At 39.8% G+C, this 16,207-nt stretch overlaps 1 protein-coding gene across 1 annotated transcript in view; it reads right to left on the bottom strand.

Annotated features, from left to right (window-relative positions):
* Positions 1-6,782: 6,782 nt before the first annotated feature.
* Positions 6,783-16,207, bottom strand: part of LOC144784538 (patched domain-containing protein 3-like) — a 40,751-nt gene continuing 31,326 nt past the window's right edge. The window contains exons 3-4 of the mRNA XM_078663401.1: positions 15,313-15,458; positions 6,783-11,173 (exon numbers count right to left, since the gene is read on the bottom strand). Coding sequence (XP_078519527.1) covers positions 9,480-11,173; positions 15,313-15,458 — 1,840 coding nt within the window. The 3' untranslated portion in view covers positions 6,783-9,479. The remainder of the gene's footprint in view (positions 11,174-15,312; positions 15,459-16,207) is intronic.

The raw sequence follows: 16,207 nt of genomic DNA, 5'->3' as shown, positions 1-16,207 counted from the left end.
GACCCCATTTATGAGGATTTACATGAGGAACTGTGTCCCAGAAATAAGTCTATAACATGCTGCATCAATTGAAAATATGGAGGGGTTTTTAGTAGTGGAGGAACCTGGCATGCTTGAAACATGTAGTGACCTTTTTTCCAATGAGGAGCTTTTATTAAGCTCAGCTATTTTGCTAAGAAGGAAAGGACAGAGCTCTTTAACCTGGGCCTAAATACAAGGGACACCTGGGCACAGGGTAACATTCACATTTACCATGTCTTCTCCCATATCTACATGGGACACCAGAGAAAATGAGAATTTGAGTATAGTAGAGAATTATAGTCCCTCAGACAGATCTAAAACTCGAGACAGCCTAGCCTCTTGCTTTCCAGCAGCAATCTTCCTCTAATAGAGGATACTTTTTGAATAAAGGACGTTTGGATCATCTGAGTTAATATCATCCCTCTAGAGGTTCTTGGGTGTTCACTAATTTAAAGGGGATCACCTCAATGAGAATGTTAAAGAGTTCTGTAATTGTCCCCCTCTATAGCTCCGTTGCTGTAGTAAATTTCTTAGCAGACTCGGTGTCTTCTCAATATGAACCGTGCAAGGAGTCTACTGCCACCTTTCATTCCAGGAGTGTGGTTTTCTGACATTTTTTCATGGCAGCTCTTAGTCAATGTTTAACCTTGTAAATGTCATGAGTGTTCAACTCCTGGGTAGGTGGAGGTATAAAATATTGAGAATAGAATACCAACTTATCAGCCCATCGTAGCCAAAATAACAACTGGTAAGTATATTTTGGTAAGTATCGGTTTACTAAACTTAACTCCACCTTAACATAATTTTTATAGTCCAGGTGGTATTTGTGGAGTTAAGAACAGTATATCTATACTTACCTACATACACTTTCCTTCTCAATAGTTTGCCCATGATATTCAGATAGGTTGATAGTTCCTTTCTCAATATTCTGGACTGCAAACCCTGGGAAATGTACACTTTGCCACTCGCTATCATGTCTTTAAAAGGGGCAAAATGTTAGCAAACCCCTACAAAGGAGTAGTTGCATGAATCCAGTCAACCTTCAAAATATGTGTAGGGAACGGCTAGTAGTACATACAAGTAAATCTCATTGAAATCCAGGTGAACCAGAGTTGTCTTGTTTTATTTATTTATGTACCCCAGACCCCAAACAATGGCCTGGGAAATTAAAAAAACCCTCCTCTGTGGCCAATCTAAAATAAGGCCCTGCCCAAGTGTCAGCTATCATTTGCCTATGACAGGGTAGGCCTTGTTGAACCTGGTCACTGCCCAGATGGCCATCCTGCCAGAGGGAGAGAAACATCTCCCCAAACTCATGTTATTTGTCCTGCTATAGGAGTAATTTACACACCTCATAAAGGGGGCTATTGACTTGACCTGCCAAGGGACACTTGAAGTACACCCAGTGTTTTCCTATGTTACAGCCAGCCTTACCACTGTGAAAATAGCTTTTGGGGCTTGTTCACTGTAAGGACACGAAAAATGTAACTTCTGCGTGTCCTACTTTTAAATACCATGCACCCTGTCTTATGGAACAAGGCCTACTTATGGGTGACTTACTAATATTTCAAAGGAAGGTTTAGACCTGTCTAGAGGGGTTACTATTGCAGGTTGAATTTGCAGTATGAAACTGGTAGCTCTGCAGTCATGTTTGCATTGTCACTGTAGAGGGTGACACAATGGGTGCTATAGTCCACTCATCACATTTAACTTATGAGCTCTAGTTACACGTTGTACCATATGCTACAGACTTATAGATAGGTTAAATATACCAATTAGGGGTTTACCAATGTCATCATGTTAAAAGAGGGATTACAGGCACTCTACCACTGGTTAGCAGGAGTCCAGTACACAGAGTTCTACAACCAGCAAACACAATCAAGACAAAAGTCTGGGCATACACCATGCAAAAGATGGTAATTTGCTACAGAGTCCACTTCTTTGTATAGAGTACAAGTAGGAGCAGGTCTAGCCCTTCAGGTCACCTCACAGATCTCAAACAGCAAATGCTGTCTTTCTTCTGTTGTTTCACAGGTCCATGAGCTACGGACAAGGTGCTGCTTTTGTAGGTTTAAGTAGCCAGTAACGGGGGTTACTTCTGGATGCTCCCCAATCAATGAGGAAAAAGTTTCCTATGGTGAACCTTTTCACTTTTAGATTACATTCTGTTTGCCTTACTATAAACTTTTATACAGTTCACTGTTCTAAGTAAAATGGCAGATGGCAAAAACCTTCCGCTTTTGGAGGTGGCTTCTGTGCCAGCAAAGTGTGTGTTTAGGAAAACAAGCAGCCCCTCCTCCTCAATACACCAGAATGGTTCTTGGGGCAACTCCCTCTCTGACTGGCTGATGACTGTGAAAAGTATTCCTTTGGGACAAAGGCTTCTCTTCTCCAAGGTCTCATTTTTCAATTTACTGGGAATAGACAGGCATCCCCCTGGTCCCTTTCAAGTTAACGAAGTTCCGAGACCCTCCCTAGCTGTCTCTACTGAACTGGGAGGAGTCACATTCCTCGCCCTTAGGTCCTGTTATGATTCACCACTCACCTGCAATTCCCAGGATCTCTACAGGAGTGAGAGAAGCCCTCCCAGTTCCTTTAAGCACAACTCTCAGCGCACTTGTATTAAACACGCACAGGCAGTTGTCTCACAAGGGGACAGGGTTATGGTACACAGAGAAACATGCCCCACACAACATTTTACACAGATCTGAAAACAGCATTTCTGATTAAGAGTGTGTCCAGATTTCGCTATCCGGATTAAACATATGGAGGATTATGGATCTTTGGTTGAAGATTTGCATAAATTATAAACCCTGATGAATCTCATGGTGTATGAGTGAAATATGTTGGCTGTATCTTATGAAGAGAATTGAAGGAGCAAAAAAGAACTGATTTTTTTAGAACACCGGTTCAAGATGTCTGGAGCTTTATTGTTTTGGCCTATGGAAGCAATTTGTTGTACCTTTTATGTAATTGATTGTAAGACCGTGCCTCTTTGTTTTGTTATATTTCTCATAGTATTGGGATGTCGGGCAGCTAACACAGAAGAGGTGGGCAACAAATTGATGGCAATATTTTGGAGCTGTAGGAAGCTGCATATACTATACCAACGTAAGGTATAGTGTGCACAGAGTCAATTGGGTGCCAATAGGTATAGCAGAGGCTGAATTAGATAATCACTAACAGCTCTATTTGTGGTAGTGTGGTCAAGTAGCTAGGCTTATCAGGAGCGGGTATTAAGCATTTATTGAATTCATGCAATCAAGGCTGATGTCACCCACTCAGACAGAATCAAAACCAATTAGGTAAGTATAAAAAAGGGTATACTTATGGTTTATTTATTGAACCAAGCAGGACTTGATACAGGTAGGTAATAAATACTTGCAAATGCACGACTGGTCAAAGAAATGCAGTTGTTCTTGTAACTGCAACAGTTACAGGTTGATTTCGCTTTTCAGAATACTTGGAGTTGCACAGTAAATACTCTTTGATTACTGAAGGATCGGTGGCGGGGGACTTCTTGGAGGCGACCCATGACTGGGACGGCGACTGGGAGGATGCTTGGACACCGTTGGCTGGGCCACCCAAGGCCGGGAAGGCATTGAGGGATAGGGTGTCATAGGCGTCCGTTTTCCTTAGGCTACGATTTGTCAGCGTCAGACGGACAAACACGGTTGGACTTCCTGGACCACTTTGGTCAAGGGAATAGTTGTCTTATGGCCTTCGGTCGCGGTCAGGGGGACCATTCAAGTGAAGGCTGCAGATTTAGGTTCAAAGCTTGTGGAAGGTCAGGGGTCACCAGAGCCCAACTTAAGATCGCTGGGGGGCCTCTTTGGAGTATAGGGTCACTCAGTCTCGGCCAGGTGCAGAGTGGTTCAGAAACGCAGAGTTTGGACTCTGAAGGTTAGTCTTTTGTTTCCGGTGCTCACAGGAAACAGATTCTGTTAGTTGAGTGGAGGGCAGGTCCTATGGGCTCTGGTGGTCTTCTGCTGCTGGACTCGCCATTTTCTTTGCTGTAAGCAGATTGTGGCTGGAATAGGCCGGTAGGGCTGGGGCCAAGTCAGTTGGTGTCCTTGGTTTCTCCCTGAGTCAGCATGGCTCTTCTGTCCTTCTTCTTTCTTCCTCGAATCTGAGGAGACAAGTTTCAGGTACGCCCCTAAATAATAAGTTTAGGGGCCTTAAAGCGGTGTGCAGTTTGGACCAATGGTTCCCTTCCTTTGATTGAGTATATCCCCTATTAAGCTTCCCTCCTGTGGGAGGGGGCATGAGCCTCTTCCTAATTGGCTAAGTCCTCTCATCTTCACGATCGAGGGGACTGAGATGTGTGCTACATCTCACTTTCCGCGCCTGAGGGGTGGGGTTGGCAAGGTTGGGCCCACCTTTCTTCCTAGCTTGGATTTTCCGCTGATTCTCCCACCCAAAAAGGGGGGGTCAAAATCGGTGGGAGACAATTGCTGGGGGCAGCAAAGGGCAGTGACAATGGCCAAAGTCGGCAGGCCTTTGAAGCTTCCCCTCTCATGTGCGCAGCCCATCCTGGGGGAGTAGGCATGACACCTCTGCCCAGGATGGGCTTTGTTCCTGGACCCAGAGAGTGAAGGCCCTTTACCCAGGGTCTAGAAACCTGTCTGGGGGTGGCAGTGGTGGGCAGCCATTCAGGAACCACACAAGGGCTAGTCAATTTTCAGGGGGCACCTCTAAGATGCCCTCTGAGTGTGTTTTACATTAAATCCCACACTGGCATCAGTGTCAGTTTAATGTGCTGAGAAGTTTTTAGTAAAGCCATTATGGAGCTGTGGAGGTTGTAGTGACCAACACCCAGACCATATATTCTTTATGTCTTTACTACATTTATAATGCCTATGAATGGACTTAAACAATGTAGGGGTAGAGGGCTCATTCCTCAGTACCTTCACCTTAGGACTCGTGTACTCTGCTAGAGGGGTGACCTACCTAGGCCTTATGCAGTGGATTGCAGACATGGTACGCAGGAGTGTGTGTCATGTCGACTCTTCACTTTTCTCTGCATCAAAACACGCAGCCTGATGCAGCAGAGTCTGTGGGTCAAAGTTTAGGGTCTCTAAGGGTGGGACGATAGGTGCTGCAGCCCTCAGAAGCCTCCCTTTGTCACAGTGCCCTTGGTACCCATGGTACCTTTTACGAGGGGTTTGCCTGTGGCCAGGGATGTGCCAATTGTGTATCCAAAGGTACAATTTTGGGAAAGAACACAGGCCATGGGAACCTGATTGACAGAGACCCAGGGCACATCAAGTCGGGTTGCCTCAGATGTCAGGCAAAAATCGGGGAGTAACCATACCAAGAAAGGGCACTTTCCGACAGGAACTTACAGGTTTTGTGATGAGCTAGTCCTTAGCTGTCCAATATCATTTTTTTACATAGTATTTATGTCTACCCCAGTTATGATGGCCACTGATCATGTGACGCAGTTGAAATCCCACAGGAGTTCATACGATTTCTCTCGCATCGCAAATAACATGAACTGAGAAGGCTGAAAACCTGGGGGACATGCAGGGCCAAAAATGAAAATTAACTGGTCATAATTTTGGGCAAATCTATAAGAAAGAAGGTAGAATGACAGTGAATGGGTCCCTATAAATATAACGGGGAAGGACATGTGACGAGGCAAAACCGAATGGTGGTTGGAGTAGTAGGGGGCACACAGGGATACGCTTATGCTTTGGCAGCACGGAGTGGTGGAAGGAGGGACCAAATAAGAAAGAATGATGCACCTCCTGTCAAAAGCTCTATGCCATTGTCTCTGCTCTGGGACCAGTTTTCACACCTCATTAAGGTCAAGCACTGGCAGGGACAGCTGATGGTAGGCTATTGCAAAGATTCCATGAGCTTTGGGCAGGGAAAAAATAACTTTCTGATGGTTAATTTCCTAAATATTTATGAAAGACCATTGATCTTGATTTAAATAAATTTGAGAAATGGTGTTCGAACTACATGTTTCACTTGTCTCAACCATAGATAGCAAAATGAAAAGATTAATCTGCACTCTAGTTTTCCTCATAGAACAGCCAGTGCCTTCCACCATAAAAATAGCTTTCCGGGGCTTATCACTATAGAGACATGCCAATATTACATTTGTACATGTATCAGTATAAAATACTAATCACCATACATTGTGGGTACAGGTCATACTTTGGGGTGACTGTGTACAAGATCCCCCCTGTGGGAGGAAAAGTAACGTAGAAAAAGTTTGCAGGAATCCCTCAGGTTTGATGGTGCTGGGCATCAAACTTTTTCTACATAGACAGGAACCACCATGATAATGGTTCCTGTTAGTTTATAGAGTTGTCTGCTAGGACAGCGCAAGTCCCTCTGGATTGCGGAGGTAAAGTCCTCAGCCATCATGTTGGACTTACTGCCATCCACCAAACTCAAAATCAGGTCCTTAGTCACACAGACAACATTCAACTCCTTAATGCTTCTTTCTTTATGTATAATTCTTATGCCATGGCACCCCTTCCCACGCTCGCTCTCTCTCTTTTGCTGTTTGGAGCTCTGTTATCTTTCTGAACTCAGATTAAAGTTTGAAATTTACAGAGGGACAGGAACCTTCCACAGGTCATCTCTGTGCTGCCAGTAGCTGTGAGTGCCTCCTGATTGTATTAGCTTATAGAGAGCCCTGACACGCTTCATCACCACGGCATACACAACTCCCAGGCGAATGACGGCCAGACAGAGTGAAACTGCACCACAAGCTTTCATGAGCAGCAGCAATCGAAGCAGAAACGTTTTGTTTAGTTTTAGTTTATTTATTTTTGAAGTGCAACAAAGGCACATCAAGCATAGGAACTTTACGTACCCACTGATGCTTCCCACATGATTTACTATCCAGGTTATTCAACTAAAACAAAAATAAACAATGAACCAATAACGCTTTAAATAACACAAAAATCCATCCACAGGCGTCAGCATTGTTTGCATAACAGTAAATACAGTTTTAGTCTCTTTTCAAACATTGACAGTGTTGTAACCATGTGCATTTCAGTTTGGGGAATGTATTCAAAGCCTTTATTCCTGGAACATAATTTCCTAACATCAAATTGCTGTTTTCAGGTTGTTTCTGGTATGAGCTATGCTAAGCTGGCAAGGCAAAAAAACTCAGTCTTGATTGGTATATGTTTCACTTTTCGCCACCAAATATCAGAGTCTAATCAATTCCAAGATTATGCAGTGTGTTAAATGCTAAACATCCTTGTTGAATCATCACCCAGCTCTGTTGCGTCCCTGCTGGTGTCATATGGTCATATGTCCTGACTCTAAAAATCACAAGCAGTTCTATCTTTCCCTCTGCTAATAAAAACGTTGATAGGAAATGTAAGCAACAACATTTCTAATGCTCTACTATTCAAACAGACAGTCTGTGTATTTTGTACCCATACTTATATTTGCCACAAAATAATATTTTGACTGCCATTTAAATCGTCTTATTGCTTTAGCAGGATATCTGTCATTGGTATAAGGTTGATATAGTTCACTAGTACATGATCATTTGGCCAATGAAAACAAACAGGAGGTATACAATAGGCGCAACAGCTCTGATCCCAAGTTACACTAGACGTTATTTAAACCTCTCAGAATATAACTCTGACCCCTACATGATGGTCATCTTAGAAAACCTAAGGGCCTGATTTAGAGTTTGGCGGATAGGATACTAAATCACAAATATGACATAAATCCCATCTGCCATACTGCAAGTACTGTAAGATATAAGGCACTTATGGTATGTAGGACGGTATAGCCTGTCAAAATATAAATTACATCCTAAATCCACTGATGCCATAAGGTCAGGATCATCTGCAAAAATGTACATTGAAGTCAAATCAACATTGACTCTGTGACCTCCATGGAGATTACAAGTTGGCTTATCACTACACTACTGTCCTCAATGGCTAACGTGGTCCCATGGTTCAATGGTGTCACTGCTGCTGGGTGCTCACCGTCACATAACGCAAAATTTTGATTTCAATTATCATTCTAAAAAGTCTGCATCCCTTTAGTGAGTAGAAACATCAAATAATAAGCATTCTACACTTTAATAGCTTTCTATTGAATGCTGTTGTGGTTATGTTTCTTTACAATCTAGGATTTAGTCACAAAAGGCAAAGGTGAGTTTGAAACTAGCCAGTGGTTGAGCAGATCATTCAAGCCTACAAAGTGTAGGGTACATGTAGCTTGGATCTCTGCTGCTGGACCACTGTCTCATATAAAAGCTGTGAGGGCCACTTCCAGCAAAGAACCAAGGTGCACATCAATGCACAACGGCTTTACTTGAGAAATTATCAGTGGCAAGGAAGCGGCCTTTATTTGATTCTTTGGTTAAAGGTTGATAGTCAACCATCCCTGACCCAACTGAACCTCAGGAGCTGCAAAGGTGTGGGCGCTTTCTCATGTTTATCACAAAGATCTTAGATTTTTTTCTGGAACAAGTTGTTAAGTGAATTGCAAACTTAGGACTGTTGCTGTCTGATGCCTGACTCTTCCTCCCACATCAGATTCCTAAATATGTTACCCACTTCAGAGCAATGACTTTCAACCTGTCCTATCCTTTCAGCGAAATATATCTTCTTGGTTTACAAGGCTGACTTTCTACAACCGCATACATTAACTTTCAAAGCCATTGGATCAGTCTTATTCTGAGATGTTTTCCAGCACGTGTCCAAGAGGAGCCAATCTTTTTTTTAGCATTTCAATTTGTCTGAATATCATCTATAATTTATTTCTGTTTACTCTTCTTTTTTACTTTTTCCAGAGAGGTTATCATGTGTGCTTGACTCTTGTTTATTTTTATTGAAGTTCTCCTTTAGGGAATTGGTACTGTGATTGTCAGAAGCAACAGCATGCCATAGTTATCTTGGTGTGGTCGCACTTAGTACAGGGCTAAGCAAATTGAGTATTAATCCCAGGGCCTGCAAACACTTACGATAGATGGGCTGGGCTCTTCTTTTGCACCAACTCTTTCCTTGGCAATTTTGTCTCTGTGTTCTTGGGGCTTTGTGCATGCAGAGATGTGAGATAGGAAAACCCATGCTTGACAAGCACAATGTCTTAAGTTTTCTTTGTCAGCCCATGAAATTTAGTTCAGATTATTTCCACTCAAAATGGGTGATCGTTTGTCCGAATAAAACAATTTTTATTAAACACTGTGTGTCTAAATGAAAATATAAAAATGCTTGTGTTCTTAAAACTTTGTACGCACACAGTCAGAAAAAGAGTTATGTGCCAAGATAATTAAAACAATAGAACAGTAGTTGTAAAATATCTATGATGACATCATAAATAGCATCTGATAAAATGTATCAAAGGACAAAGGAGAATTGTATATTGTGCCATAATCTGATGCCATGGTAATTCCAGTTTAAAGACAGTGCATTTAACAACTTTCAGATAGTTTCCAAAATATTAATGTTTCACATTTCACTGACAGATCACGGGCAATCCGGATCTGGAACGTGTTTATTGTAAATAACCACATCATGTTTTTTATTGTAATTGTCAACTTCATAGTTATTGTGAGATTTGTCTTTGCAGTTGGCAGTCATATGCTGTGCTTTTTTAGATTCCTTGACTTTTGCTTCCCCGTTAGATGTTTTGTTACATTTGTTGCATATTCCAAAGAAAGTTAAAAAGACAGGAATAAAAACGATGCCATGCAGAAGACCAAACGCAATAACAAGGAACATTATCTTAAAAAAGGTTCTGAAGATGTAGCTTCCTGCAGCAGACAATGCAATAACTCCCAAAATAGTTGAAACAGCTCCCTGGACTATTGGGTATCCAAGAATATGCAAAGCATCTACCGCCTTTTGATTGGGTGTGGATCCCTTACTAGAGACAAATGCATATGAGATATGTGCCGAAAAGTCTACCGAAAATCCTATACAGATGACCAGATTGATCATGGATATGGAATCAAGATTAACATTCCAAAAAGCCATGAAACCTGTAACACCCACGATAATGGAGGCAATTGCAAATGTCACCCACAATGAACAAAGGGGATTCGGTATCAGTAATAATGAGATCACTAGCATAACTGCTGTAGCGACTAGAACATTTTGAATAGTGTTATCCACTATTACAACATACTGATCAAAATATATAAATGCAGGGTGATACACCTTTACTGGGACTCTGCAGCCCTTTGCCAGATCCCTAATTTGGGTTAACATTGTTTTTTCATCAACTGCAGTTATCACATTTACCGTCTGAATGAAGAAACGTGAAGCTAAAATGTTCCCATTTTTTATGTCAACGTCTTGCCTAAAGTTTGGGTTTACAGCATATAATGTTGTTAAATTGCCAATAAAAGTATTTTTGTTGTCTAAATCTATTTTAAAGTGACCAGATATAAGCTCATATGTACGTAGCCATGATTCAGAAAGACTTTTGTCAATGTAAGAGCTATTTTCAAATGACTCCATGCATTTCCCAATTTCTTCACGAACAGATGGGTCCCAGTAGGATATATCTTCGGTTATAGAGACCATAACTCTTGGGCCGTAACTGGAAAAATACAAATCTTCATCATCATAAAAAGGTCTGACATAGGAATCATCACTTGCTAGATTTCGAAGATCTATACCTTCTTGTGTTTGCAGACACCCATAGATGCCACAGGCCAAATATCCAAAATAGAAGATCACCACAAATACCTTAGTCCATACATTGGTAAGAAAAGGTCCGTAAAAATCTTTAAAGAATCTGGGAATAGGGTGTTCTTGTTCTGTACCAGTTGTTGCGTCATAGGAGCCCCCTACGCAGCATGCACTGTATATAGAGGAACGGCCAACTTGAGGTACTTCTTCCACTTTTTTGCAGCTCATCCAGTGCCTGTTGGATTTTTCTCGCTTACCATTTAGTACCAAAGCAGCCCCAAAACATGTGATGTTGAACAAGTAGCAGAACAAAATGGCAGTGCCAGTATAGATACAAAATGATTGAACTGACTGAAAAGAGGTCATTATTCCAATGTAGAATGCCAAGGCTGTAGTAAGGGTTGTGATTGTGATGGACACAGCGGCATCTGCGTAAGTGTGAGCCATCCGGTCTTCAACAGAGTCTTTAACTTTAGTCTGTTGCCAACAAGCAATCATAATGAACATGTCATCAACACCAACTCCTAAAGAAAGTAGAAAGAATATTTACAATATTTATGTATCATCAGACATTTTAAGACTATGGGTATGCAAAACACAAAAGTTTTTTTCTAAGTAAAGTCATGCGTATCTATTATATTTTTAAAAGAAATAAACACACTGGGCTGATTCACAACTGCACTGATTTCAATATGCACATATGTGAACTACGCCTGAGCAATCAGTACACCTAGGCAAAACTCAACTCACAGATGTTTGCATATTCACTTACATTCCACTGCTAAATATTTGCAAATATTTATGTCATATTGTATGTGACAAGCCATATGCTATGTATGTACCTGACACACACACACCTATTTTAACTCTATATGTATGGACTGTAAAGTACGTATATGTTACACATGCAAAGGATAGGGAAATATCAGAAATTCTTACTGTACATTATATCCCTTATTGGAAACATGTCAAGTAACTATGGATCCCATTGCTCACACATCCTATACACACATGTAAAGTTCATGCGCGTTCCCATACTTTCTGTGCAACTTTTCCCTGATCTTTTTGGTGTAAGTTATGTGCACAGATAAGTGAGTCAGGGAATTCTCACACTTTTTAAGACACTCCCGAAAGCTTCCACTTTGCAAATGTTTATATAGTTTGCATTGCACTTGCCTCCCTGTTCCTCTAACACTCATATGGGTAAAGTGACTTTTCATATTTAAGTCCACATTTTTGTGTGCACTATGGAACTGATCCACAAACATAAACTTAGACGTTTGTGCAAGGTTTCTCTTTTTCAGTATTCACAAAACTGCTATTTTATAGTAACTTTACAACTGCAGAGAGTCCTCGGTCGGGAAGGAGGATTCTGCACATAAAAATATAGGATAGGCATGTCTTTTAGGTAGGCAGTCCTTCGCCCCGACTGAAGAGTCTCCACACTTACTACTATTAATTTGCAGCTTTGTGAATACCGAAAAAGAGTAAACTTACACAAAACATGTAAGTGTACCTTTGTGAATCAGGTCCAATGTATCCAAACGTTGCACATAGTATGAAGAAGATCGTCTCTTGCATTGACATTATATATTTTATGCATTATTTGGAATCAAACATAGTACATGCAGCATACATTGCAGGCCGTTCCCTATGAAAAAATATTTTTGTTCATAATCACTATTTTAAAATATCAATATATTATAATGAACATAAATCAAAACAAAATGGTTCACAGCGTTTTTCCAAGTTCAAATCTGGCATGGGGTGGATCATGTCTTATAACTCAAGAATAAGGACCTCAATTTATATGAAATGTTATAATACAATCGTGAATAATCTATACATGATTCATAAAACCTGAATCAATTGAGTTATGCAAATGGAACCCAAAGCATCTTAGTTGCACATACACACATAAAGCACTAAAGTATTGTGTCATTTATTCTGAACTATCTATGAGTGAGCATGAAGGGAAGGAGATTTCGAGGGGCTATACATGAAAAAGAAGGGTCAGAGTAATTGAGAACAATTAATCCAAATTTGTGTTTGCGGTCAATATACCAAACTGGAAACAAATTTAGAATAGTTGAAAAAACACTTGCGGCACTTTTGGAAAAATAATCGTACTCTGAAACGGACCTGAAGAACATTGAAAAATAGTGTATAGCACCAAATTGAATCCAAGATTAGCAATACGTGTGTACGTGCCACCTGAGTGGGGAAAGAGTTTTAGTGAAAAAAAGAAGTAGAGACACATAGGGCCTGATTCACAAAACTTCAGTTGTACATATACACTTGTGCTACCATTCATAAACTTCTCTCTGATACTTTTGCACTCTTTAAATGGCTCGAGATTTTCCATAGCAACGAGCTGAAGAAACTCAAATTTCCAGAGTGTGAGAAAAAAAAGACACTGCCAAAGTTTTGGCTGTGTGTGAGAATGGGTTTCACCATAGATACATATGTATTCCCTCTGGAGAAAAAATAATTTGCATTTCCATATCAGGCTACAGCTCCTCAATCCTAAATGATGATATTTTATTTAACTCTACACTAGGGAAATAGCAGATGTCACATGACATTCCTGCAGTAGGAGTGGAATACAACAATTGGCACAACTTACCAGCCATACTACTGAGAAAGTTTCTGAACTCTCAAAACACATGTGCTTACACTGAACATGAGTGTTCACCTTTTCTTTGTGAATTGGACCCCATACGTTTTGGAATGATATGCCACTTAATATGATGAGGAAGAGAACATTAATGAATAAAGCAGGGGAGGTAAAGATAAAGTGAGATGTGGATCTCTGAAGCATCTGCAGAAGGGGAGTGGTTTACTCTTGTAAGTTTACTCTTACACTTTTTAGCAACATTTTTCTATTTACTCAAAAGTGTAGATTTACATATCTCTACTCCTTCAAAAATGGGGTGGAGCAAAATTTACAAGTTTTAGGGCCATATGTATCAAGGTACCCATTTGCAATTCTGAAATAGCAATTTTTAAGAAATAGCTATTTCAGAATCGCAAATTGGGTATGTATGTACAAATTCCCATTTATTTTAGGAATTCTTAGTATTCCTTAATTGCGATTAGCAAATTGCGAATCACAATTAAGGAATCCTTTCCCATTCATTTCTATGGGCCAGGAGGCCCATAGGAATGAATGGGAAGGTATTCCCAATTTTGCGATTCGCAATTTGAAAATCGCAAATTGAGAATAATTTCAAGGGTGCAGGGGTGTCCAAAGGACACCCTGTTGCACCCCTGAAATAAGCATGGGAGCACATGTGGTGTACATACATGCCCTAAGGGCATGTATGTGCGTCACATGGCACTTTGAAAAATGCAAAAATGGACATTTTTCAAGGAATTCGCAAATTACTTGAAGTTGGTGGTAATTTGCGATTCCTTAGGGACAATTTGCCATTGTTTTTTGCTTCATACATTGCATTTAAGGAATCACAAAATTTGCTATTCCTTAAATGCAATTGCAAAATAAGGAATCGCAAATTTTGCGATTCCTTATTTTGCACCAGATTTTCCTTTATACATGCCATTTGTAAATTTGCATTCGCAAACGTTTGCGAATGCGAATTAGCTTCATACATATGGCCCCTAGTTACTGTTGTCAAAAATAAATACTAATAATAGTAGTAAGTCCAACCATTGATAGGTTAACAACACCCTCCTACAGACAATATTGGATGTAGGGACTTATAATAAAACACCTTAGGAAATAATGTTAAAATAAATTACATTATTTAAAATAGTTTAAAAAAATTATTTATTTAATTGCATAATAGTTTAACAACTTTCTTTAATGTAAAAACGAATATTACATTCATTTTTGATAAAATATTATTAAATTACTTTAAAGTAAGTTGATGCGTCACTTTCAATAATTATAGATGTATAATAATAAAAAAATACATTAGGCGGGAATTTATGGTGTGATTTAAACTTCAGTAAAATATTTTTATTTAATTTAAAATATTAACATGAATTAAAGATTTAATTAAAAATTAAGTTAATAGTGCTGTAGCGATTCTTTCTTTTGTTCTGCATTTAAAATAAATGTTAACAATTTACGATAACATTAAACAAAACCATATTTTTTCTAACTTTTTCAAAGTATAATAAACCTTTTATAGTTTTCCCTTGCTGTCATTTGGAGATCTTCGGCCCATCTGCAGTTGGTAGTTACTCGTGTGTGTTATTTAAGTTTTACAGGGGAAGTACCCAGGAGTGACTGGAAAAATCGTGTGTCAAAGTAGTAATCATTCACTCAGGTGTAACTGCCTTTGTTTTACACAAGCATTTAGAACATCACTTGCCACATTTTGGCTTATGTAAGATAAACTTCAAAGATGCAGTTGTTAGTGCTGTAGTCAATGTGAGAAAACTCATCAATAACCAACATACACTCATGCCTGTGTCTTCAGACCATCAAAAGGTATGTGAATTTGGGTATGAAAGGTTTTTGAGCAACCCAAACAGGTGTAATTCAACTCATGAAAGGCATAAGTTACCCTTCTGTCCATAAACCTGGCTCTATGATAGAGTATATTCACATTGCTTCTATGCTGTGTAACCCAAAAACAAAGTACTTGGCAAAACTTTAGTTCTTGCTCTGTGACTATTAGAAATATTCACTTACCTAGAATTAGGAATGGGGAGTTTGCTACGGTTATGACAAATGGAACTCCACACATCAGTAGCAGTCCAAAACTAGCAAGTACAGCCATTCCAGCTGATATCACTCCAAATGATGCGACCCAAACTTTGTTCCTCACGCAGTCCAACCTGTAAAGTATATAACTATCAGTTTTACATTACCATATTGACAATTATTCAAAAAGCTAATCCATATTCTTGTTCAAGTTAACTTGACAATGGCTGTGCTAAAAAACAGAAATAAGCTTCACTACAATGCTTGCTGGGAATCCTGACCAAATACAAAACGAGTACGTATAATAAGTAAGTTCTTGCCAATTTTTGCAGCAAAGTCTGCTACCCAATTATTATGACGTAAAAGGTAAGAACCTAACAGAAGCACTAAACAGGCACGCTGAATCAAACACTTTGGATAGAAAGCTTTGCCATGAGCACCTTGTGTTTCTAAGCTTGTATACAATACAAAGAATGTTATATTTGACTCTTTTTTGACGAGAAGTTTATTGGAACAAATCAAGGGAGAAGTTATTCATTTGTTTCAGGAGCAGAATGAAGTGATCTGTAAGACTTGAAACCATCTGGAGCGTGGCAATCATTTTGGAGAGGACTCTCGGATACATTGTTTTACAGGAGTCAGTGTTCAGAGGAGCATTGCAAGAACAAGGGCATTACTTTCAAGCAGGAGCATCAAAGGCTGGATTCTAATAAGACACACAGGGTGGTGCAATATATTTTTCATGATATTGTTGACTTGAGGGAACATGGTCAGGATGGTGCTGTCAAGTGAGGTTAAATATTAAGTTGAGTGGTTGGATATCAAGGTCCCAGCAGTCATATTTCAGAGTTTAATGCACTGGGGCAGACTCAGACCTGTTGCA

The sequence above is a fragment of the Lissotriton helveticus genome, chromosome 10 (assembly GCF_964261635.1).
Source record: "Lissotriton helveticus chromosome 10, aLisHel1.1, whole genome shotgun sequence".
NCBI lineage: Eukaryota > Metazoa > Chordata > Amphibia > Caudata > Salamandridae > Lissotriton > Lissotriton helveticus.
Note: the sequence above shows the minus strand (reverse complement) of the source record. Positions and strands in the feature narration are given on the sequence as shown.